Source organism: Euleptes europaea, chromosome 4, assembly GCF_029931775.1.
Source record: "Euleptes europaea isolate rEulEur1 chromosome 4, rEulEur1.hap1, whole genome shotgun sequence".
In the NCBI taxonomy this organism is placed as follows: domain Eukaryota; kingdom Metazoa; phylum Chordata; class Lepidosauria; order Squamata; family Sphaerodactylidae; genus Euleptes; species Euleptes europaea.
Window position 1 is genome coordinate 9,131,614 of NC_079315.1, and position 25,821 is coordinate 9,157,434.

At 47.8% G+C, this 25,821-nt stretch overlaps 1 protein-coding gene across 1 annotated transcript; it reads left to right on the forward strand.

Moving 5' to 3' along the window:
* The first annotated feature begins 281 nt into the window (after window positions 1–281).
* Window positions 282–21,877, forward strand: KPNA1 (karyopherin subunit alpha 1). The gene is made up of 13 exons (XM_056849227.1): window positions 282–413; window positions 2,702–2,809; window positions 4,225–4,324; window positions 6,379–6,473; window positions 8,144–8,275; window positions 10,056–10,144; window positions 11,855–11,954; window positions 13,411–13,574; window positions 15,815–15,893; window positions 16,272–16,397; window positions 17,940–18,067; window positions 19,071–19,249; window positions 21,548–21,877. The coding sequence occupies exons 1-13, from the start codon at window positions 285–287 to the stop codon at window positions 21,733–21,735; spliced, it is 1,617 nt and encodes a 538-aa protein (XP_056705205.1). The 5' UTR covers window positions 282–284; the 3' UTR covers window positions 21,736–21,877.
* Window positions 21,878–25,821: the final 3,944 nt, after the last annotated feature.

The window sequence follows — 25,821 nt, forward strand, 5'->3', positions numbered from 1 at the left end:
TTCCAGGGCCTTAGGCAAGAGGTCTTTCACATCACCTACTGCCTGATTCTTTTTACTGGAGACGTGGCCTGGGATCGAATCTGGGACCTTCTGCACGCAAAGCCAAGTTCTCTACCACTGAGCCGCAGCCCCTCCCCATGGTGTTAACCTTGTAAGGCAGAACCGAAATGAAAGCTGCTGACTTTTGTTATAGTAACAAAGAATTGAAATTATAGGACGCTTACCTAGGAGGAAATCTCCTTTTTGACTCCTGTCTTCTTTTCTAAAAACCTTGTTTAGAAACCATGACGACTTCAGGGAAAGAGAACTTCCGACTGAAGAGCTATAAAAACAAGTCTTTGAATCCCGATGAAATGCGTCGCCGGCGGGAGGAAGAAGGCCTTCAGCTACGGAAGCAGAAACGGGAAGAGCAGGTAAGCCTGAGTTTTTCTAAAAAGGTTTGGCTGCAAAGAGATGACTAACATTAGGCTCCAAGGTAGAGTGGAGATTTTGTTGGTGTGTGCTTGCAGCTCTACTGTGCTGTGGGTCCCCTGACTTAGGGGACCAGATGTGTTGTTCCGGTGTGTATCGGCATGTGTATCGGGCAACTCGGTTATGGTCAGAGCACTTCCTTTTGGAGTCACAGATCCTCAAGGCCTCTGGCGCGGTGAGGAACCAATTAGTTCAGTCCGCTTCCAGGTACTTGCGGAGCAAAACAGATTCCAAACCCCTGTGGGTTTTGTCCTCTGACCAGCAGTGTGGTCGAATTGTAACAGCAGCAGGTTGATTTGGGTGGTCGATATGGTGGCAGTCCCTCTGCCGCTTTGGCGCGGGCAACTTTTCCTAGTACAGACACTGCAGCCGTAGTCTCTTAAGTTCAGAATTGGTTGACTGTGCATTTATGGATTTGTAATCTTTTTATTATTATTATATAGAAGGGGGTACAGAAGGGATAAAAGGAAAAGTAGGGATATCAACAGTGCCATTAATAAGACAAGAAGGCAAAAGCAAATCAAGCAGACTGCATTGCCATGTCAATTAGTAGCCCAAGTTATTGAAAATAGCTTTGACATTGCTGATCATATCATCGAAAAATAATCGCCTTATTGTGTCCATCAAATATATTTACTATCTCTGCAATCAAAACAATTATCTAGTTAAATTTCACTGAGGTTAGTTAGCATCTACTCTTTTATTGTTATTTTGGTTAAAATTCAACCTCAACATATTTATAAAATAGTTTCCTTATTTCATAGAACTGCATGGAATTTGTAATCTTGAGATCGATCTGTGGCAATGAGATCCATCTATGTGTATTTCACACCTTCCTTTCCCTAGATTTAACAGCCAATGGATATTAATCTACCATTTAAAAAGGGGGGAGATGAAAATTAATTTTTTTCTTGACACCATAAAGAGAAAAGTTGCCACATCTCTCATGCAATTCACTGATCTACTTGACAGCAGATAATGCAATACCCGCTTCTCATAAAGTGTCGTTAGCTGTTTTATCCAGGGAGTGATATGTTTATTTCATACAGTATTATTTTGTGGACATGCTAAAATAATGTGGGCTAGGGAGTCTACTTGATCCGGACAAAACAGGCATTTTGCGTTCTTCTGTGATAATGTTATCGAATCTCCTTTGCGTCTCAGCTGACTCTAAGGAATTATACCTTGCCAATAAGAAAGCTAGTTTAAATTTATGGATTTCTCACCAGTGGAAATAGTCTGGCAAGGAAAAGGTCCTGTTAAAGGGGATGTGGAAGAAGCGAGGTGAACATTTGCGATTTGCATCCTTAAACACTAAGGACCAATCCTCACTTAAGATCTCGTTTTGCAATTGTTTACAGCTTGCTTTCTGAATACTAGTCCTTGCGGCTTTCAGTCGCTCTGTTTGAAGGGGGAAATGTGTAATTGCTGTAGACCTGTGCTTCTGAAACCTGCTTACCTTCATGGAGTGATTTGCTTTCTGAAGAGTTCCTCTGCATAGCAGGAGATTCTGGGGAATGTTTGAGTGTGCCCTAAAATGCACTCGGTATATTTCACGTGCAGATGAGTGTGGGTAGGCTACATGCTCTATGTAACTCTGCTTCCTTCATTGTTTAAGTGGACGTCCTTAATAAGCGCTCACAGCCACTACTTTCTTTTTTCTCCCCAATTTTTTTTAATTAAAGTAAAAAATAAAACACGTACATACCCATACACGCAAAATATCATATCTTCCAAAGGGAATATATATTCAGAGCCATTCGTTATGCTTCAAATATCAAATTGATTCTTTCTTCCTTTTATCATTACTGCCTATATACTGTTGATTATTATTTTATCAATATTTTAACACAAGTTAAAATCGATCTATCTGCTGCTTGCAAGCATCTGCTTTATGCTACCCCTCTGGTTACTGCATTCTCAATGAACTACTAATATTAACCTTCTAATTATCTAACACCCTACAACAGTAGTATAATTAGACATAATCAGTATACGGTTTCCGTTTTCTCCTAAACTCCTCCTCAGGTGTTCTGTTCACCAAATGATTCCATTTTGCCATCGCTGTATACTCTGAGCAACTACTTTGTTCTGTATCCCTGCTCATTCGGTTAGCCCCCCAAAATGAGAAATGTGTAGTCTGTATGCTGGTTGTTAAATTCTGATCCTCAATTATGACCTGCAGTTGTAAAATAACCCTGGTTCTGCTTCTCTCCCTCTCCCCTTCCAGTTGTTTAAACGCAGAAATGTTGCTACGGCTGATGAGGAAGCGGAGGAGGAAGTGATGTCAGATGGCGGGTTCCACGAAGCCCAGATGAACAACATGGAAATGACTTCTGTGAGTGGGGCAGATGGATGCCCAGCAACTCCATTCGGGGCTGTTTTTAGGGGGGCGAGTGTTTGTCGAATGCCGCGAGATTGCTTTATTTGTTTGCCAGATTTACGAGCTGCTTTTCAAAACGGAAGGCCGCAGATCAATTATATCCATAAAAACCTCAAGTAGCGAGCTGAGAGCCACTGCATAAAACAAGCAGAGTCGGAAAGCTTGGTCAGCAGCTCGGTAGATATCAGTCCTGTTAGCGGAAAGACCCAGAAAGCAGAGAAACTTTCACTCCTTGACAGAATTCCGATAGAAAGAGGTCAAAGGATCCTTTTGGGCCAAATATTCCAGAGTTCTGGAGTGCCTGCAGAGAAGGCCTTGTGATATGTGGTCATTAGCCTGACCTCTCAAGAGAGGTACAGTGGTTAGGAGCAGTGGACTTCAATCTGGAGGACTGGGTTTAGCTCCCCCGCTCCTCCACGTGAGCGGCGGACTCTAATCTGGTGAACCGGGTTGGTTTCCCCGCTGCTCCACATGAAGCCTGCTGGGTGACCTCGGGGTAGTCGCAGTTCTCTCTGAACTCTCTCAGCCCCACCTACCTCACAAGGTGTCTGTTGTGGGGAGAGGAAGGGAAGGCAGTTGTAAGCGGGTTTGAGTCTCATTAAAAGGTCGAGAAAAACTGAGGTATAAAAACCAACTCTTCTTCTTCCTCTGCGAGCTTGAACCTATAGCCGGGCCTATCCAGGTCATTTCAGTGGACCGCGGTGAAAGTGGGAATAGTCCTTCTGCGAGAGATAGCTAGTTGGCATCTCTGGTCCTGAGATGCTTTGATTCAGTAGCAGTGATGCTGGTATCGGCCTGGAAGTGCAAATATTGGGTCCGGTTTTTAAAGTGCAAAAATGTCTTTGGGACAGTGTTGCTGTTCTCTCTGTTTATCTTAAAGAACACTGCTTTTGAACCTATTCATATAAAGGACCCACCCCCCATCCCCCTGCCTTCAGAGGTTAGGTGGTGGTGACTAGAGACAGGGCATTTTCTGTGGTGGCACCTCGCATTTGGAATTCCCTCCTCCTTGAGGCTCGTCTGACGCCTACTTTACTTCCTTTTAGACGCCAGGCTGAAGCACATCTTTTCCCCAGGGGTTTTATCTATTTGAATTAAAAAGCTGATACAATATCCAAATTCAAAAAGCCAATAAGATAATTTAATTATCGTATCAGCTTCTGGAATTAGGGGTTTTATCTTATCAGCTTTCTAATGGCTCATGTTTTGATGCTGTGGTTTTAATTATAAGCTGCCCCTAGCAGGACTCTGAAGAGGCGACGTAGAAATATTGTAAATAAATAAATAACCCTTGCCCTTGGACGCTGAGCAATATTTTTGCCTTTGAATTTGTGACAAGAGGGTCTTAACTTCCCCTTCTGTGATTGCAGAGCGCAGTGATCACCGCTGATATGACCGAGATGATTTTTTCCAATAGCCCCGAACAGCAGCTCTCGGCTACCCAGAAATTTCGAAAGCTTCTCTCCAAAGGTGAGCGTTGCCCTTCGTAAATTCTGCCATCGTCTGTGGGCCATAGAGTTAGGCCGGGGTGGGGGGCAGGTGCCGGCGTGCCTGTCCTACTCCTCAGCTCTCAGTTTACGACTGCAATCAAGAACCTGTGCACAAGAGGAGCATGGCCACCCTACCAGGTTGGGTTGTGGGAGGAGGGGGGTTCAGTATGTTTGCTCCCTCTCCGCGTGCGGAATACATCAGATATACAGACACGTTCTGACCGCTTAGGTATTTTCCATGTCCTTTTAAGTATTTTCCCCAGTAGAAACAACTAAGCTATTATTTATTTAAGCCTGTACGAGGAGTCCCGTGGTGCAGAGTGGTAAGCTGCAGTACTGTAGTCCAAGCTCTGCTCACGACCTGAGTTTGATCCTGACGGGAGTCAGTTTCAGGTAGCCGGCTCAAGGTCGACTCAGCCTTCCATCCTTCCGAGGTTGGTAAAACGAGTCCCCAGCTTGCTGGGGGTAAAGGGAAGATGACTGGGGAAGGCACTGGCCAACCACCCCGTAAAAAAAGCCTGCCTAGTAAATATCGGGATGTGACATCACCCCATGGGTCAGGAATGACCCAGTGCTTGCACAGGGGACCTTTACCTTATATGCACAGGGACCCATCCTGCACACCCAAGGATGATCAAAGTACTTTCGTGTTCCTTACCCCCTTGTTCGATACATTTGACAGAATGACAGAGAGTGCAAGAGCCCTTTCCCATCAAGGCTCCAGCTCTGTGGCATGGGCTTCCTGAAGAGGTGAGGGGGAGCCCTCATTGAAAATCTTCTGCAGGCTCTGCAAGGCTTGCCTGTTTGCCAGGGCTTTTGCGGGAGCTTCAGTTGGAAGGCATCTTTTAATGGAGAGAGGGGAGATTTAGGGTTTGTCATTTTATTTTTGCTTTTACACTGAAAATGTTTTTTAACTGTTACTGTCATCTACCTTGAACCACAAGGAGCCCCGTGGCGCAGAGTGGTCAGCTGCAGTACTGCAGTCCAAGCTCTGCTCGTGACCTGAGTTCGATCCCGATGAAAGTTGGTTTCAGGTAGCCAGCTCAAGGTTGACTCAGCCTTCCATCCTTCCGAGCAGTGCCAGATTTACATATAAGCTAAACAAGCTATAGCTTAGGGCCCCACTCTCTTGGGCCCCCCAAAAAAATTTAAAGGGAAAAAAACCTGGATGTACATTTCCAAAATCAACAATTACTTTGATAAAATACATATTTTGTTATGTGCAAATAGCTTTAGATACCTATTAGGTCCATAAATTACCATATAGCATATATTCAACACAAAAAACAGTGACAATTTGTTGTTGACAAAGGACAGCTGGACATATAAAGGGCCCCATTACCTTCAGTAGCTTAGGGCTTCATCAAACCTAAATCCGGCCCTGCTTCCGAGGTCGGTAAAATGAGGACCCAGCTTGCTAGGGGTAAAGGGAAGACGGCTGGGGAAGGCACTGGCAAACCACCCCGTAAACAAAGTCTGCCTAGTAAAGGTTGGGATGTGACGTCACCCCATGGGTCTGGTTCTTGCACAGGGGACTACCTTTACCTTTGCCTTGAACCACAAGGAAAGGCGGGATAGAAATGTTTTAATAATAAAATAAATCCATTGATAGTCCCCCAACTTTGTATTTTTGCTTGAACCCACCTTTCGGATTCTGGCAGGCACGCATTTTCTGCTGCGTGTGCCGTCTCCTGAAGTCACTTCCTTTGGAAGGGTTGCTGAGTGATCTGTGCCTCCCTTAGAATAAGCGTGGCAGACACCGCAGGAAGGCCCTGGGCCAATAAACAGGGCATAGAGGCCTCCAAGGGTCACCACTGGCCAGTCACTGTGTGAATCAGGCCGCTGGACGAGATGGAGCCCTGGTCTTATCCAGCAGAACGGCCCTTCCTGTCGTCAAAATACTTGAAGTGCTGACGCTGATTACTCGGTGGTTACTTCTTCTTATGCAAGAATTACTTCTTCTGCAAATGCATAAATCCATTAAAAGGGTGGGAACCGTTCTGATAATATTCTTGTTTCGTCCCTTTTTAACAGAACCGAATCCTCCCATAGACGAAGTGATCAGCACACCGGGGGTCGTGGCCCGGTTTGTGGAGTTCCTCAAACGAAAGGAAAACTGCACTTTACAGGTGTGTCATATGTAGACACCCCCCCAACAATTTGTTGAATGGACTTTGGTAATGAAGAAGTTGGTTTTTATATGCCGACTTTCTCTGCCTTTTAAGGAGAATCAATCTCCTGCCTTTCCCCTCCCCTTACAATCTCCTTCCCTGCCTCTAAACCACAACAGACACCTTGTGAGGTAGGTGGGGCTGAGAGAGTTCAGAGAAGACTGTGACTAGCCCAAGTTCACCCAGCTGGCTTCATGTGTAGGAGTGGGGAAACCAACCCTGTTCACCAGTTTAGACTCCGCCACTCATGTGGAGGAGTGGGGAATCAAACCTGATTCTCCAAATTAAGAGTCCACCGCTCCTAATCACTGCACCACAGCAAAGAGGGATTGGCTTAAGTAAAGACTGTGGGATCTTGCAGGGAGGAGTCTGTTTGTCATTTTTAGTCCCTCTTCCTCTGCTGAGCTCAGGATAGCATCGCTCCACTCTTGTAGTTCAACTTAAACTAGACCATGTTTGTTGGAGAAATTCTGTGCAGTAAGGCCTGTTGTTCTTTGGTCATGGTCAGGAGCAGGAATCCTTCTGTGAATGTCTGTCTGTTTTTATTCCTTCACTCAGGGGATGGTGGTTTAAAAAACCCTCTCTCACTCCAGTGTGGTGTAGTGTTTAAGAGCAGTGGTTTGGAGCGATGGACTCTAATCTGGAGAACCGGGTTTGATTCCCTACTCCTCCACATGAAGCCAGCTGGGTGACCTTGGGCAAGTTACAGCTCTGTTAGAGCTCTCTCGGCCCCACCTACCTCACAGGGTGTCTGTTGTGGGGAAGGGGAGGGAAAGCTATTGTAAGCCGGTTTGATTCTGTCTTAAGTGGTAGAGAAAGTCAGCATATAAAAACCAACTGTTCTTCTTCTAAATAAATATTGTCTGGAAAGGACACACGACAGTGGTGTTGAATGCGCCTGCGGAATGAGAGTTTGGCCATCCATGTGGCCTGGGCATTAGTTACAGCCAAGTTCCCTTATGCCTTATCCTGCATCCACCGCTCAATCGCACAGACCTTGGAATGGAAGCCGCATGTCCTCTTGACAGTTACTGAAGGATGGTGTGGTGGTTAAGAGTAGTGATTTGGAGCTGTGGACTCTAATCTGGAGAACCGGGTTTGATTTCCCCACTCGTCCACATGACGCTAGCTTGGTGACCTTGGACTGCAACATCTTACCCCCTCTATTGCAGTAAGTCTTACAGACAGCTCACAAGCCGGCGTGGTGTAGTGGTTAAGAGCAGCGGACTCTAATCTGGAGAACCGGGTTTGATTCCCCACTCCTCCACATGAGCTGTGGACTGCAGTCTGGAGAACCGGGTTTGATTCCCCACTCCTCCACATGAGTGGTGGACGTTAATCTGGTGAATCCGGTTTGATTCCCCACTCCTCCACATGAGTGGCGGACTCTAATCTGGAGAACCTGGTTTGATCCCCCACTCCTACATACATGAAGCCAGCTCGGTGACCTTGGGCTAGTCACAGCTCTCCTGGAGCTCCCTCAGTCTCACCTACCTCCCAGGGTAGGTGTCTGTTGTGGGGAGGGGAAGGGAAGGTGATTGCAAGCCATTTTGATTCTTCTTTAAGTGGTAGAGAAAGTCGGCATATAAAAACCAACTCCTCTTCTTCTCTTGTGTCTGTGTTTCCAGTTTGAAGCTGCCTGGGTCCTGACGAACATCGCCTCTGGGAATTCCCTCCAGACGCGGATTGTGATCCAAGCCGGAGCAGTCCCTATCTTCATAGAGCTGCTGAGCTCAGAATTCGAGGATGTGCAGGAGCAGGTCGGTAAAGGACACGATCTCAAGCGAGCAAAACTTTGGTGGGGAGACAAGGGCTGTTTATGCAGGACTGTTTCCCCACGGTCACCTCCGCCAACTGCTCCAGTGCTTCGTTTTGATGATGTATGCCTTTCCTGACCGTCAGAGGTCACCTCGCTTTCCCCACGTTTTCCGGATTCTGGCTAAAACAGCATCCAGAAAACAGGCAAAATGTGCAGAAAAGCATGGGGAGAGCACTGACGGTCAAAAGGAATAGGAAGCCCCGAAGCAGTTGGCAGGGGTGACCGTGAGGGAAACAGCCCTGCATAAATGGCCAAGGATAAAATAGGCCTGGATTTGCGTAAAGCCCTTGTCCGTCAGAGGAAAGTAAGAATGAGTGCCTGTTATCGTTCCTCATTGAGCACAAGTCATTGGGCTTCTTCCTGCCCCTCGTTTCCAATCTGATGAGCCCTGTCCTTCTGGTCATCTGTTTGGAAAAGCAGACTGTACGAAGCCGGTCTGGTTTTTTTGATTTTTTGTGTGTGTTAACGTTTCTGTGCTATGATTCTTTAAGAGTGATGCTTGAAGTGGTGCACCAAATCAGAATCTAAAGCGACAAAGTTATCATCACGGAAGTTCTGGCAGGCAAGCTGTGCTCGTATCCTGCCAAGAAAATGGCTTCTGTGAGGATTCCTCAGTATTAGGAAAGACTGGCCCTTGAAGGCCCTGTGACGGGTTTCTGCTACTGCATGGCCCCTCTCCCAACCCGAAGGGCACAGATGTTGTCCCCAGCTGTGGCTGGTCCCAAGATAGCTCTTTAGAAAGCCCCAGGCGTTGTGTAATCTTCCCTGTATCATAAAGTGTCTTGGCTGGGGGGGAAGGAAGGGGAGGCCAGCATTCCAATGGTTCCATTGCGATCCTCAACCATAGGCCTGGCAGAACATCTCTGCCTCTTCCTTGGGAGGTGGTGAGCTCTCCTTCCCTGGAGGTTTTTAAAGCAGAGGCCAGATGGCCACCTATCAGCGGTGCTGATTCTATGACCCTAGGCAGATCACGAGAGGGAGGGCATCTTGGCCATCTTCTGGGCACGGAGTAGGGGTCACTGGGGGTGTAGGGGGAAGATTATTGTGAATTTCCTGCATTGTGCAGGGGTTGGACTAGATGACCCTGGTGGTCCCTTCCAAGTCTATGATTCTGTTATTCTAGCTCTACCGTTGATCCTAGGTGTTTTGCCATGCATTTGGCTGTGTAAAAACAGTTTGCTTGAGGGTATTCTCAACTTTCCCAAACTCGTAAACTGTTTAACGCTGTTCTGGCTACCACAGAATCCTCACAGCGATCGGAAATAGACCCAAGAGTTGCTACTGCAGAAATAGCTGTTGGGTGTACGGGGAGATTTCCCCCATCCCTTCCTCCTCCCCAGCCCCCAAATTCTGCAGTACTTTGAACAAGAAGCCGTGCTGACCTGTCGGGCAGTTCCCGTGCCTTTTGCTGCTTGCGGGACTGCACAGAAGACTCCGGATGAAGAGCAGTTACTGGGAAGCGCAACTCTGTTTTACTTCTGATACCTGTTATGCTGAATAGATTCAGGAGCAACTGACCTGTGTTAATGTTTGGCTTGCAAAGAGTTGGACAGAGGAGGGAGAGATTGTGCAAGAAGGGGCACGCCGGAGACGCCGGTGGTGTGCAGGAGTTATCATTAGTTCTGGCGTACAGTGGGCGGAGGCTTCAGTGTTGGGGTGCGGGGATGCTGTTGAGGTGTGCTCTGTTTCAGCGACTCTGTCCCGTCTGCTTCTTTCGACAGGCCGTTTGGGCTCTCGGCAATATCGCAGGCGACAGCACCATGTGCAGAGATTACGTCCTGGATTGCAACATCTTACCCCCTCTATTGCAGTAAGTCTTAACAGACAGCGTACAAGCCAGCATGGTGTAGTGGTTAAGAGCGGGGGACTCTAATCTGGAGAACCGGGTTTGATACCCCATTCCTCCACATGAGTGGTGGACTCTGATCTGGTGAACCAGGTTTGATTCCCCGCTCCTCCACATGAAGCCTGCTGGGTGACGTTGGGCTAGTCACAGCTCTCTTAGAGCTCTCTCAGTTCCACCTACCTCACAGGGTGTCTGTTGTGGTGGGCGGGGAAGGAAGGTGATTGTTGTGGGGGGTGGAAAGGAAGGTGATTGTAAGCCGGTTTGATTCTTCCTTAGAGAAAGTCGGCATATAAAAACCAACTCTTCTTCTTCTTCACTGAGGCAATGTACACGGGATTGCTGTTTGCCGCTACAGCCCTATCCTGATCTGGAAGGGTGCATGTGTGTTTTCTGTGTGTTGTTCCTTCACAGTACGGTACAAGCACTGAAGAACTGGGTACCATGTGCAAAGTAATAGAGCCAGGCACAGACAGGCGTGGCTGTCTAGTCAGCTTTCCATAGGCTCTTTGCTGGAATACACGCCATTGGGAGGAATTTAGGTGGAGAAGTATTTGACCAATTACCATTCCTCCCCAGTGATTTGCTGCAGACTTAATCATGCAAATAGGGTTCTCACTAAACACATTGGGCCCCCACCTACTCTGGGTTGTTTTTTTATTTAAAAACTGCTGCTGATGGGGGGGGGGATGCAAAATGTTGAGAAGAGCGTATCACTATGCAACCGCGAGAACCGTATTGAAACTTCTTGGGAATTGTATCTCACTCCGTCTTCTTAGGGGAGGGGCTGTGGCTCAGTGGTAGACCATCTGTTTGGCACACAAAAGATCCCAGGTTCAATCCCCCGGATCTCCAGTTAAAGAGACTAGGCAAGGAGGTGATGTGAAAGACCTCTGCCTGAAACCCTGGAGAGCCACTGCCAGTCTGAGTAGACAATACTGACTTTGATGGACCGAGGGTCTGGTTCAGTGTAAGCAGCTTCATGTGTTTTCCGTGCCTCTTGAAACTCGGGCGGACGAGTGCTTCCGTAAAGGCCAGTGCTCCCTGAAGCAGCACATTCCTGCAACGCTTATCTGTTGATTCAGCAGATGAGTGGTTGAGCCAGCTGCTTTACTGCATGACTTAACAAGGTTCACAACAAAGCACCAACTTTGTCCTGTTCGTTGCGGAGCTTTTCTGCTGGCGCAAAAATGGGGGTATCTTTGTGGGGATCCTTTTATGTGATGAGGCAAGCATTGCTTATTTAAACATCATCTTACAAAATGAGTCTGGGTTACTAAAACACTTGAGTAGGAGAGAAAAGGATGGTTCACCCTCCGATTCCATCCTGACTAGCTTGTTTAAGCTATTCTTTTAAGCACAATTTCACATCAGAAAGTAGAGAGATGGTACAGAAGAAGAGCTGGTTTTTATACCTCAATTTTTTCCCTACCTTTAAGGGGTCCGAAACCAGCTTACAATCACCTTCCCTTCCTCTCCCTACAACAGACACCTTGCAAGGTAGGTGGGACTGAGAGAGTTCAGAGAGAGATTGTGACTGGCCCAGCAGGCTTCTTGTGAAGGAGAGGGGAATCGAACCCGGTTCACCAGATTAGAGTCACCTCAGTTCTTCTCCATTCGCACAATGCCATTCATCTTGCCGTGGTTTTGCTGGAAAGCATTTTCTTCTCTTTTCAGATTGCTTTCAAAACAGAATCGTCTTACCATGACTCGGAATGCAGTGTGGGCGCTGTCTAATCTTTGCAGAGGGAAGAATCCTCCTCCAGATTTTGCCAAGGTGGGAAATAATACCTGTAAGGAGCTGAGAAGCAGAGATGTCCTGTTGTAAGGGGGTGGGGATTGTAAGCAGCAAAGTCTCCTTACGTCCCAACATCAAACGGGATTTAATCCAGGCTTACTATTTCGAGTCCTGATTTGTAAGCGAAAGTAGCTTGTTATTCTGTTCGAACCTAAAACTATGGTTTGCCTTGAAAGTGGGAATTAATCATTAGCTCAGGGGTGTTGAACTAATTTGTTACGAGGGCCAGCTATGACACAGATGTCACTTGGACGGGCTGGGCCATGCCTTGCCAGCCCAGACCAGGACTGGGGTGTGTGTGGCTGCCTTGGATGGCTCACTGGCCGGATAAGAGCTCTCAAGGGGCTGGATTAGGCCCCTGGGCCATATGTTTGATGCCCCTGCATTAGCTAGTTGTAGGACGAAGGAGGCGCTCGCGAGCTTTGGGGATCCTTTCAAGCTGTGGCCGTGACAGAACCATTATTTGCTGTTATGTCTGACCCATGTCATTGCGTGTTCTAGGTAAAGTAGCATACTCTGTGTGCTTAAGAATGACCCACTCCTCCTTTCCTGGCGGGAAACCGGTTCAGGAATATCCTTTGAGTAGAATCATGCTTTCTGGGTAGAGCATCTGCTTGGCACGCAGAAAGTCCCAGATTCAGCCCTCAGCATTTCCAGCTAAAAGGGCCAGATATTAGGCAATGAGAAAGACCTGTCTGAGATCCTGGAGAACCACTGCCAGTCAGCCTAGACAAAAAACTGACCTCGGTGTTAAAAAAAATGCGTAACTTGGATAAAAATGCTAGTAAATGTTGGTATTGTGATTCAGCTGGCGCAGATTTTCTACACACTGGTGGTTCTGCAGTAGAGCCCAAACATATTGGATAAAAGTGATTGAAATCATATCCAACGGTCTTGATATTGCTATTACAGCAAGACTGGAAACAATTTTATTAAATTGTTTTCCAGACAAACCAAAGGATATTCAAGGTATGTTTCTCCATATGCTAATGGCTTCTACAGTAAATCTAGGGAGATATTGGAAAAGCAATAAATTCCCTGTCTTAAATAATTGGCTTTGCCAAAGAAACCTGTGTTTTAATTAAGCTGACGTATTATAATAACGACAAAAATACAGAAGAACTGGACGCTTGCTGGAATTCAACAATTTCAAGGATGGAAAAAACACTCCAGTGTGTAAATTGTAGAGAATTAGTGATGTAATAATCATGTGGATTTTAGATAATAGAGTATTACTTTGTTTTTTTGATAATTTGTATCATTAGTATTCAATTATTTTAGTAATGTTTTTTCCTTTTCTTTTATTGTAAGATTAATGTTTATAATAATTTTTTTTTAACAAACTGACCTCGGTGGGTCGAGGGTCTGATTCCATACAAGGCAGCTTTGTGTGTACCGAGTCCTCTGATTCATCACATCTCTCCATTCCTTGCAGGTGTCTCCCTGCCTGAGCGTGCTGTCGTGGCTGCTCTTCGTCAACGACACGGATGTCCTGGCCGACGCGTGCTGGGCACTCTCGTACTTGTCCGACGGCCCCAACGATAAGATCCAGGCCGTGATTGATGCGGGAGTGTGCCGGAGACTCGTGGAGCTGCTGATGTAAGGACTTCGGGGCCAGGCGCATTGTGTCCCCTCTGCCTTGAAGGTGGTGGCCTCTTCCTTGCTAAAACGGGATCGGCCGCCACCTTTGTCGCTCGCTTCAGCGGCTGGAGCACGTATCGTTCCTCCGGGCCAAAGTCTTGTTGCTTGAAATAGCTTTTTCACTATACAAACCTCTCTTCAGGCAACTTCCCCCCCCTTTCTCTTTGATTGTGTTTCCAGCGTGCGTTTCTACTAGTAGTCAGTAAAAAAAAGGATGTAAAAACAAGAAACTGTGGCTCTGTCCAAAAGCCAAAAACTTACCATTCCTGAGGGCTGTTTTACTGAAACATAATATTTGGAAAAAACCCTGTCCTGCTTGCCCGCCAGGTCTTGCCTCTGTCCAGCTGAGCTTGCAGAACAGGTAGTAGGTGATATGAAAGATCTCCACATAAGAACATAAGGAAGGCCCTGCTGAATCAGACCAAGGCCCATCAAGTCCAGCAGCCTGTTCACACTGTGACCAACCAGGTGCCTCTAGGAAGCCTGAGACCCCGGAGAGTTTCTGCCAGTCTGAGTAGATCCTACTGACATTGACGGTCTGATTCCATAGAAGGCGTTTTCACATGTTCAGCGCTTGCATTGGACGAGACCCAGAAAAGCAGAAATACGAAAGGGAGGCAGAACTGAGGGGAAAAGACATGGTGAATACAGAACATTGAGAGGAGCATGCTAGTGGTGAGGGGCAGCGACCGTCCCAAGAGAGCATCCCACTCTGCAAATAATAACTTATTGATGGTCCCCAGCCCGAAGAGTGTCCGGCTGTCCTGACGTTTGGAGCCAGCATGGTGTAGTGGTTAAGAGCGGTGGTTTGGAGCGGTGGTGTCTGATCTGGAGAGCCGGGTTTGATTCCCCACTCTTCCGCATGAGCGGTGGAGGCTAATCTGGTGAACTGGATTTGTTTCCCCACTCCTACACATGAAGCCAGCTGGATGACCTTGGGCAAGTTACAGCTCTCTTAGAGCTCTCTCAGCCCCACCTACCTTACAGGGTGTCTGTTGCAGGGAGGGGAAGGGAAGGTGATTATAAGCCGGTTTGAATCTCCCTTAAGTGGTAGAGAAAGTCAGCATATAAAAACCAACTCTTCTTCTGCCCTTTCCCCAGCCTGGTGGAACTCCCACTTCAGCCAAACGAGGGCCCTGCGGGATTTGATACAGTTCCGCAGGACCTGCAAAACCGAGATGTTCCTCCAGGCGTACAGTTGAGGGCAGCAACGGTGTCTGATCACAGCTGGCCTTCCTCCCCCACCCCGTTCTTTTGTTCCACCTATTGAATCTAAGGGGGGGTGTCCCGATTGCCACCCCCTGGCTCTTTATGGACCAGCGCGCAAATAATAGACGCAAATAGGTTGCTGATAATCTTATGTTAGATTTTTATTGAGTTTTGTTGGATTTTATGTTTTGTGCTGTATTTCTGGTGGACGTGAGCTGCTCTGAGCCCTGCCTTGACCGAGAGCAGGGTGACAAATTCAGTAAATAAATTAATAGCTGGCTTCCTGCTCCATCCTACTCCCATCTTATTGCAGCCTGCCTCACCTTCTCACCTGACTGCTAGTCATCAGTACTGATAATGTAAACGCCATCTGGATTATTGGTCTTAAGCTGTTTGATTTTGGGATATTATAAATTTTCATTAGTAACTATTTTATTATTTTGATATTGTTTTAACTAGAATATTGCTGGATGTGAGCCGCCCTGAGCCTGATCTCTGTCGGGAAAGGGCGGGATAAAAATCTAATAAAATAAATTTAGACAAGCTTATTTATTGGCAAGGTGTAATGCCTTACACTCAGCCGAGACACAAGGAAGATAACAATAAAATTATTGCAGAAGAACGCAAATGCCCATTTTGTCCAGATCAAGTAGACCTGTCAAGTAGATCCATGAATTGCGTGAGAGATGTGGCAACTTTTCTCTTTATAGTGTCAAGAAAAAATTAAATTTCATTTCCCCCCCCCCTTTTTTTTAATAGTGTGAAATGGTAGATGAATAGCCAATGGCTGTTAAATCTAGGGAAATAAAACAAATAAATTGTCTACAACAATGAAAGGGAATGGTCCTGTTTTCTACATCTTGTAAAACGGGGCCGTAATTTTTTGCACAGCGTTTCTGGTTTGTCGGAATCTGTTTATTCCGGCCTGAAAGGTTGCTATGGTGCGTGAGTCCCTTGGGCTGACGCCCTCGTTCCTTTTGTCCTTTCAGGCACAACGACTACAAGGTGGTGTCTCCGGCCTTGCGAGCAGTCGGGAACATCGTGACGGGAGACGACATCCAGACCCAGGTATTGACCCCAATGAGCGTTTGAGGGTTTTGGAATTGGCAAGTGGTACTTGGCTCGCAGCAGGAAAGGGGCTGTGGCTTAATAGTTGAGCATCTGCTTGGCATGCGGAAGGTTATTTCTCTGTTGCCTCAGGTATCACTAGCAGTCAAAGGTCTTGACGATCCTTTCCTTTTTCAGTCTGACCTCTTTGGGGATCTGCTACTGTGTGCCCCCAGTGATTCCTTTCGGCTTTCTGCTCCCCCCCTCCCCCCCTGAGTTTCCTCTTTAGGGAGCCTTTCTGCTCCCGTTGGTTTCCTTTTCCTCTGAGGCCAAAGCGTGCGGGGGATTGGGGGGGGGGGTAGACCTCCAAGCTCAATCTAAACTCTTTCTTTCTTTCAGGTGATCCTGAATTGTTCGGCCCTGCAGAGTTTATTACATTTGCTAAGCAGTCCTAAAGAGTCGATTAAAAAGGAAGCCTGTTGGACAATATCAAATATCACAGCTGGAAACAGAGCCCAGATCCAGGTAACTGAGCTGGTTTGCTTGAGCGTTTATCTCCCCGGCCCCCACCCAAGGTTAAACTCAAACCCTAGTCCTGCATTCAGTGTGATAGCTTGAGAGACTTTAAACATTTTTTTATTTAATAGTATGTTGCATCCTTTTTTGTTGTTACAAAATCCATATATCAAAACAAGTAGAAAAAACATTATTATAAAGCATGTCCGAATCTCTGAATTGAAGCATAAAGTCTCAAACTGATAATGCCCAAGGCTGCATTGATTCCTTTGGCTTGATGTGATTCCAATAAATTCTATAAATAGGGGCCCATCTTTGTGTGAATAGTTTCTGTGCGGATAATCTCTTCTCTTTGCCTAAATGTTGTGATCTTATCTATTAACATAATATGCCAACACCTCCAGAGCCGAGACTCGACAAAAGGGCTAGTCTTTTGATTCCAGTGCTCGGCCGCCAACTTCCTTGCTGCTAAGATCAAATTATTTTAAAAGTACCCGTGTTTTTTCTCCAGCTTGCAGGCCCATCTGACCAAATAAAAATGAGCACCAGAGTACATTCCACCTCCTCTTTTCTTATGTCACTCAAAATGCTACAAATCTTTTGCCCAAAACTAGAAAGTCGCCAGTCAGTTGCACCATAAATGGATAAGGCAGGGGGCGTCGAACTCACTCTGTTACAAGGGCTGGATATGACATAAATGTCGCTTGATTGGGCCGGGCTGGGCCTCACCTGCCCAGATTGAGAGCGGAGGGGGGTGTCTCCCTCGGTTGGCCAGCCTGCAGTGGGCTGCCCAGCCCATATTGGGAGTGGGAGGGGTGGCTGGCTTGCGGGCCGGATAAGGGCCCTCAAGGGGCCAGATCCAGCCCTCGGGCCTTATGTTTGACACCCATGAGATAAAGGATCTGAGCTGAGAGACTTTTCATGTGTCTTAGAATCATGGAGTTGGAAGGGACCACCAGGGTAATCTAGTCCAACCCCCTGCACAATGCAGGAAATTCACAACTACCTCCCCCCACCCCACCCCCAGTGACCCCCTACTCCCTGCCCAGAAGTAGTACAGTTTTCAACAAACATGAAAAACTGAAGCTCTAAACTGAAAAGCTTCAGGAGAATATCTTTTATTCCCACAAAAAATATATTAGTTAGATTAGAGAGAGATGTTCAGGAGAATTCTCCTGTGGTCATGGTAATCTGTGCTGCATCCTTTTCTGATGGGCTGGAGGGTGTGACTTAAAGGTCCGGGGATGGAGAAGGGCTTTCTGAAGCTTGTGGCTCAGTGGTAGAGCCTCTGCTTGGCATGCAGAAGGTCCTAGGTTCAATCCCCGGCATCTCCATTTAAAGGGACCAGGCAAGGAGGTGATGTGAAAGACCTCCGCCTGAGCCCCCGGAGAGCCACTGCCGGTCTGAGTAGACAATACTGACTTTGATGGACCGAGAGTCTGATTCAGTAGAAGGCAGCTTCATGTCTGTGTTGAAATGAACTCCAGGGAGGGAGCAGCCTTTAAGTGAGGAATCTTTAAATTTGTGTTTGGACTGTGTCTTACTTTTCAGACTGTCATAGACGCCAACATTTTCCCAGCCCTAATAAATATTTTACAAACTGCTGAGTTCCGGACAAGAAAAGAGGCGGCATGGGCCATCACCAACGCGACCTCTGGCGGCTCTGCTGAGCAGATCAAGTGAGTAGGTAGCAGAGCTGTCCGGGAAGGGCTGGATGGGAAAGGTCTCAGGAGCTACTTGCTATTGCCGTCGGGTGTCTGAATTCACTCTGAATTCACTCTACTTAAGGAAGGATGGACTCACATTCTAGCTGTATCTGAAGAAGCGAGCTGTGACTCGCGAAAGCTCCGTCCCCTGCCAGACATTGTGTTAGTCTTTAAAGTGCTACTGGACTCTTGCTCTTTTCTACTGCTACAGGCAAACACAGCTCCCCGTGGTGATCTAGCAGTGGAATGGCACTGTGCCCAGCATTCATAGAATCATAGAGTTGGGACCACCAGGGTCATCTGGTCCATCCCCCTGCTCAATGCAGGAAATTCACAACTACCTCCCTCCCCACACACCCTCAGTGACCCCTACTCCATGCCCAGAAGATGGCCAAGGTGCCCTCCCTCTCATGATCTGCTTAAGGTCATAGAATCAGCATTGCTGACAGATGGCCATCTAGCCTCTGCTTAAAAACCTCCAGGGAAGGAGAGCTCACCACCTCCCGAGGAAGCCTGTTCCACTGAGGAACCACTCTAACTGTTAAAAAATTCTTCCTAATGTCTAGACGGAAACTCGTTTGATTTAATTTCAACCTGTTGCTTCTGGTCCGACCTTCCGGGGCAACAGAAAACAACTCGGCACCCTCCTCTATATCCAAGCCCTTCCAAGGACTTGAAGATGGTTATCATATCCCCTCTCGGTCTTCTCTTCTGCAGGCTAAGCATACCCAGCTCCTTCAGCCTTTCCTCATAGTCTCCAAACCCCTCACCTTCTTCGTTGCCCTCCTCTGGAGACGTTCTTCCCGGTACCCCCGCCCCCCAGCACACCTCCCTTGAGCCGCTGCCCTTGTAACTGTTCCAGATTCTGCATGCTCTGAAACGCGATGTCACCAAGAGGTCCATCGCCAAACCTTCTAATTAGTCCGCCTTTCTTGAACCCCTTGGCGTTTACTTGACACTCTGCGGTCTCTTTCAGGTACCTGGTAGAGCTCGGCTGTATCAAACCCCTCTGCGACCTCCTAACGGTCATGGACTCCAAGATTGTGCAGGTGGCACTCAATGGGCTGGAAAATATCCTGAGGCTTGGCGAACAAGAAGCCCGGCGCGGTGGCACTGGAATCAACCCATACTGTGCTCTCATTGAAGAGGCCTATGGTAAGAAGGGGTGGGGGTGGCAGCCGTGGGGCCGAGAGAACATCGAGCAGATTGGCTTTTATGTCGGGGGCCCGAGGGTCTGTCGGCGTTCTAATTATTAGAATCGTAGAGTTGGAAGGCACCACCAGGGTCATCAAGTCCAACCCCCTGCATAATGCAGGAAATTCACAACTACCTCCCCCCACAGACACACCCCCAGCTACCCCTACTCCATGCCCAGACGATGGCCAAAATGCCCTCCCTCTCATGATCTGCCTAAGGTCATAGGATCAGCATTGTTGACAGATGGCCATCTAGCCTTTGCTTAAAAACCTCCAGGGAAGGAGAGCTCACCACCTCCCAAGGAAGCCTGTTCCACTGAGGAACCGCTCCAACTGTTAGAAGATTCTTCCTCATGTCTAGGTGGAAACTCTTTTGATTTGATTAGTCCTTGTTCATTATCCCGAAGCTGAGGGAAGCGTGTTTCCCAGCAAACGCCGGCTCAGGTGGAAGCAACGTATTTCAAAGCTTTTCATCCATAATGTTTCGCTTCCCTTTGTGAAAACTGGTGGTATAGACTCGATCACCTTTTATTTTACAGTTTGTCGTAGCCTGTGTGCATTTCTGGGGTTTTTTTTCTCCCCCACCCCCCCTCAAAACATGAGCAAGTTGCTGATTGAAACCTGGAAAGGACAATAATGCTAGGAAAAGCTGAAGGCAACATGAGATGGATTGACTCAAATCAAGGAAGCCACGATTCTCAGTTTGCAAGAACTGAGCAAAGCTGTCCATTTATGCAGGGCTATTTCCTCACGGTCACCCCGCTGACCACTTCGGGACTTTGTTGTGATTGTGCTTGCATTTTCCAACCATCAAAGGTTGCCTCGCTCTCCCCCTGCGTTTCCGCCGTTTTGCCCCCGTTTTCTGGATTCGTGTTTAGCCAGCATCCAGAAAACGCGTGGGGAGAGCGAGGCGACCTCTGATGGTTGGGAAATGCAAGCATAATCAAAGCAAAGCCCCGAAGTAGTCGGCGGGGGGACCGCGAGGAAACAGCCCTGCATAAATGGCCAATGAGGATGTTCTGGAGGTAATTAATTCGTAGCAGCTTGACAGCACGTAACGCACACAATTGTGGCTGCTTATGCCCTTTATCACACACAGATTTTTTTATCTTTAATCATTCTGCTGGCTGACAAAGCATAAGACCCTCGGAATGCATAATAATAATAATAATTTATTAATACCGTCACTGACCAGTAAAAACAAACAACCATACAAGGAAACAACAACAGCCACAATAGATAATATGAAAACCACAACAGGTACTACTGTGACTACAAATAATTTAGGACCCTCGGAATGCATTAGCGTTGGTTGCAATGCTTGAGGGCTTGCGGGGTGTGTTCTCTTGTGCCTCCTTTTTGGAGCCTTAAGTAGCACCTGCAGTGCCTGGAGCCACGGAGAGGTAGGGATACGTGGCTGCTGTGGGACCTTTTGCCTCTGGAATCTAAACTGGATTGTCCATGGACAGATTTAGGCTGTGTCCTTGTCTGCAGCGAGAATGGGGCGTACGCAGGGCTGATTCCTCTGCGTTTCCCTGGCTCATCCACACACACACATTCCACTGTAAGGTTTTCGGAGCTCAAAAAAGTAATTGACATAAATGCTGTAGTGACCAGCTGCAGTGATGTGTCAGTTACGGATGCTGAGCTAGGATCGTGTTAATTACACTTGGTAGTTGACATATCAGTAGGGCTCAAAACTGGTAATTGATATGGCAACTTCAGATGACTGGAGCAAGGAAAATGGCACCAATGTGGCCGGGGCCTTCAAACAGACACACCTTCATGCCCATGCACGAAGAAACCTCCAGTTTACAGCCCTGCCCCAGGATGTGGTGATGGCTGCCAACTTGGAAGGCTTTTAGAAGGGAGTGGATATGTTCATGGAGGAGAGGACTATCCATGGCTACTAGTCATGATGAATACCTATTCTCTCCAGCATCAGAGGAGCATGCCTGTTATATTAGGTGCTGTGGAACACAGGCAGGATAGGTCTGCTGCAGTTGTCTTGTTGGTGGGCTTCCTAGAGGCACCTGGTTGGCCACTGTGTGAACAGACTGTTGGACCTGATGGGCCTCGGTCTGATCCAGCAGGGCTTTTCTTATGTACTTATGTTCTAGATAAGAAATTGGAGGGAAATGTCTGTGAGGAAGGGGCTTCTATTGACCATACAGGTTCAGGCAGCCTTTATCCCCCCTTTTTTTGGGGGGTGTCGTCTTGTTCTAGATTTGAGAAGGCTTTTGTGTTTCCCTTTCAGGCCTGGATAAGATTGAGTTCCTGCAGAGCCATGAGAACCAAGAAATCTACCAGAAGGCCTTCGATCTCATTGAGCACTACTTTGGGACGGAGGAGGAAGACAGCAGCATTGCCCCACAGGTGGATCTGGGCCAGCAGCAGTACATCTTCCAGCAGTGCGAGGCTCCCATGGAAGGCTTCCAGCTCTGAGCTTGCCCCACCCCGCTCTGTGTTGCCGTGCCCGGCCAGTCCGGTCGTAGAGCCCCCAAGTTGCCCGTCGAGTGGCCCCGTTTTCCATACACCTGTTTGCGCTCTCTTGCTTGCTTTTTTGCGCACACGCTTCCTTAAACACATCTGGGAAACAATTTTTTGGCTCTTTTTGTCACGGGATACCACTTTGGGTCAGGGCTCACCGCAGTTGCTCTGTTTTCCATCTCTCTGGAGCCGGGGGCACTTCCGTGAGTGACAGGATGTCCATCTTTCCCAGCAGAGTACACACTAAAGCGATGTAGTTCCCGTTTCCGAAGCGAGGGTTGGAGTTTCTCGTGTGTGTGTGTGTGTGGTGCAGTGTTTTTTCAGTCAAGACGGGGAGCTTTGAGAGACATCTTTCCCGCGCCCTCTCCCGGGTGCCCGCTTCATTTAGAGGGGTTTAAGAGAAGTCTGTCGATGCTGCCACGGGAGGTTTTGGAGGGTGGCTTTTCCCTGTGTGCGTGCGTGTGCGTGTGGCAGCCTGGGAATCCTGATAACATATAAATATACCTATGATAACTTCATGGATATTGCAATGAGCTCTCTGTTCTGACGTTTGTGGCCACCACAAAAGCAGCTGCTCCGGTTATTCGGAAAGCCGAACGGTTGAAAACTGTTCTCTTGTAAGCTGACTCTTGCGTGCCACTGGTTTGGCTGCACAGGATTTGTGCAGTCTCTTCAGACTGCCCGAGGAACTGAAAACTGGTCTCTCTTTTCCTTCCTGGTGGTGCCAGCCCCCTTTCCTCTTACAAGGGGTGCCCTTGATCAATTTGGGGCGGAGGAAACGTCCTCCTTGTTTCCCACGACGTGAAGCAACTCTCCGTGTGCTCAGATTGGCTCGCGGTTTCAAAAGTCCTCCTGGGGAACGTCATTACAGTCGAGAAATCTCCCCCCTTGAGGTCTGCACCCAGCTCGATAGAACAGGGCTCTGTACATCACCGTTTGTTGTAAACTCTTAATATACTAAGTGACGGAGGGCGAAGGCGGCTCCCCTGGGTTGCATCCGCTTCTGTGGACTGTAGTTCTTAAGTTGGGTCAGAAAGGACACCGGAGCATTGTGCGCTGCAAAGCCCCTCTGATGGAATCTAACCCACCTAAGCAAGGTCTGCCGTTCCCATCTACACTACAAACATTTCCCCTGAAATGGGCCCTTCTAACCTCCTATAGTACACGTGATTTCTGGTAAAACGTCCACACTTCAGTAACTTCTTCCCACAACCAACAGCGACACGGCATTTCTTCCGTGTTATCTGGAGAATGCATCGAGTCTGCCAGCCCTCCATGTGCTTGCGGTGAAGGCACTGGATACAAATTCTGGTCGTTTCAGTCTACTCTCACGCCAAGGCCAGCTGACCTTGGCGGCATAGTCTTAATTTGACACGGGCACCCGCCGTTTCAGCAAGATGATCCGTTCTCCTGCAAACACGCGAATTCGGTGGAAGGTATTTGAACTTCTTTCGCCAGCTGGACCTTCCAGAGCAAAGACTTCTCCGATGCGAAATATCGGACGCCCATAATCAGTTCTGTTGTCAGAATTGCTGGAGGGATCCTCCCACGTGACAGTGAACCCAACAAGCCAATCGGGAGAGTGACGCCTGCAGGAAAATCCACTTTGTCGGACATTTAGAGAGTCCTGTCTGATCAGACAAGAGTCTGGTCTGATCAGCGTCCTGTGGCCTGGCTCTTCCGTTCTTCCCGAACAGTTTGCATCTGCGTCTGTGCACCGGGGGGATGGTTTCATGGGCGCCCCCCTTCCATCCACTGTCATTGAGCAGCCTCCAAGAGACTTTCTTCAGTGCGACTGGATGCTGAAGAAACACCTTGGGGGCGTAACCCGTTGTTGGCCTCTCAAGCGGACTTCAATCCTTTGTGAATTTAGGGTTTTGAAATTATCGCTGAACAGAAACAGGAGGGTTTGGGGGTTTTTTGTTTTTGTTTTTCAAAATACCGCTCCCAGTAAGTTGGGGGGAGGGGGAAATGTTCTTGCCCCCACGTGTGGGCCAGAAGCCGGGCTTTCATTTCCCAATTTTGGCTTTGGTGACGCAGCACGACGTATAGCTTATGTGGTCCCTGATGGGCTGGGATTGGCTTCTGGTGTGTGTGGGAGGGAGAAGCCCCCCGTTTAAAAGAAGAGGTGTCGAAGGGTCAGAATGGGGGGGGGAGAAGCAGTGATAAACAGGGTGTAAACTGCACGAAAAAGGTAAGCGGGGGGGTTGGAGGGTGGTTTCACAAAAACGTTTGCTCCGAAATTTGTTGTGGTTGACCGTTCGGAGCAGTACTATTTAAAGCTTAGTTGGGTAACTTAAGAAAAGAATCTCAATGTTGCCTTTACATCCCATAGTAAATAACCATGTTTCTTTCTTGAAGGCTGGTAGAAGCACTGAGGAGTAGCGATCTTGTTTCAGCTTCCAGATTAATTTTTTTTCTTGGCTGGATTTTTTAAAGTGTAAATTACCGATCTATGACATGTCATTTCTATATAAGATTTGTTTTAAATCATGTACTTTATTGGATAGTATTGGGGAGGGTGGGGGAAAGCTACATATTTTGTAAGCCAGCTTCAGTGAAGTGTGTGTATGTGTGTGATATAGAAATGTCTCACATACACAACCACTGATGGGTGTGTGTATATGTGTGTGCATACATAGAATATATATGCACATACACACTCCAGTGTGTGCGCTAATGTGTATGTATATATGTATATTTACACACATCCTATATCTTTCTCACACGGAAAGTTGTTTTCTCCCAGGCTCGTGAGAACGTGGTGCGTTTGTGTTCCTGCTAGGAAATAATTGACAATTCTCTCTTAAAGGGGTGAATTAAACCGTAAACACATTCAAATGGAATGGCATCTTCTCTTTTTCTGAATGGAGACCTCCTGTTGGTGCTCTGTGTGGGGGCGTCAGTGGCGTAGGGTGCAAATTGGGAGAGTAGCCCATATAGCCAAAATCTGCATTATATGGGAAACTGATGCAAGAGATTTCTGGTTGGTGGGTAGGCCCCAGGGCAGGGGGTCCCCAACCTTTTTGAGCCTGCAGGCACATCTGGAATTCTGACACGGCGTGGTGGGCGCAGCAACCAAAGGACTGCCACAAAACGGCTGCCGCAGGAGGCGGAGGTAGCCACAAAAATGATTGCCACTGCTTAACTTCAGTAATACAGCGTAGATCCTTGTTCTGCAGTGGCAGCTGCTGACAAAGCAACATTAAAAAAAAATCTGCACAGCCAATCAGAAGCCTTGCTGAGCAGAAGCCCTACCTGGCCCCAAACCACTTCCTTACAAGCACTCGGCGGGTGCCAGAAAAAGGTGTCTTGTCACTTGTCAGGGATGCTCTAGGCTGATCCTGCATTGAGCAGGGGGGCTGGACTAGATGGCCTATCATGGCCCCTTCCCACTCAATGGCCGCCAGAGCTCCCACAGGCACCATGTAGGGGATCCCTCACCTCAAAGAACGTGGCATGGGACACTGGAGGTCTTATCGATGGGGATAAGTACAAATCTTGAGTTCTGCCTTCAGGCTGATCAGATTGGCTGCTGGGATGGATGAGAAACTAGTCTTGGCACAACAGAGGGGTTGTGTATCCTGCTAACGTTGCAGACTGCATGGCGGATAATAGTTGCTCACTAACGTCACTACTGCCCGTTGGGGAGGGGCCGTGGCTCAGTGGTAGAGCAGGGACTTGGCATGCAGAAGGGCCCAGGTTCAGTTCCCAGCATCTCCAGCTGAAAGGACCAGGTAGGAGGCGATGCGAAAGACCTCTGCCCGAGACTCTGAAGGAGCCGCTGCCGGTCTGAATGGGCAGTACTGACTGATGGACCAATAGTCTGATACTGAATCTCCAAAAAAGCAGACAAAAAAAACAGCTGATCTGTGACACCACGATGCAGTCTACGGATTAGATCAGTGGTTCTCAAACCTGAGCGGCCCAAATAACCCAGTTTAGCCTGAGCTTTTCAGAGCTTGGAAGCTTAAGCAGAGTCGGACACAGGCTAGTATTTGGATGGGAGACCGCCAGGGAAAGACGGGTTGCTACGCAGAG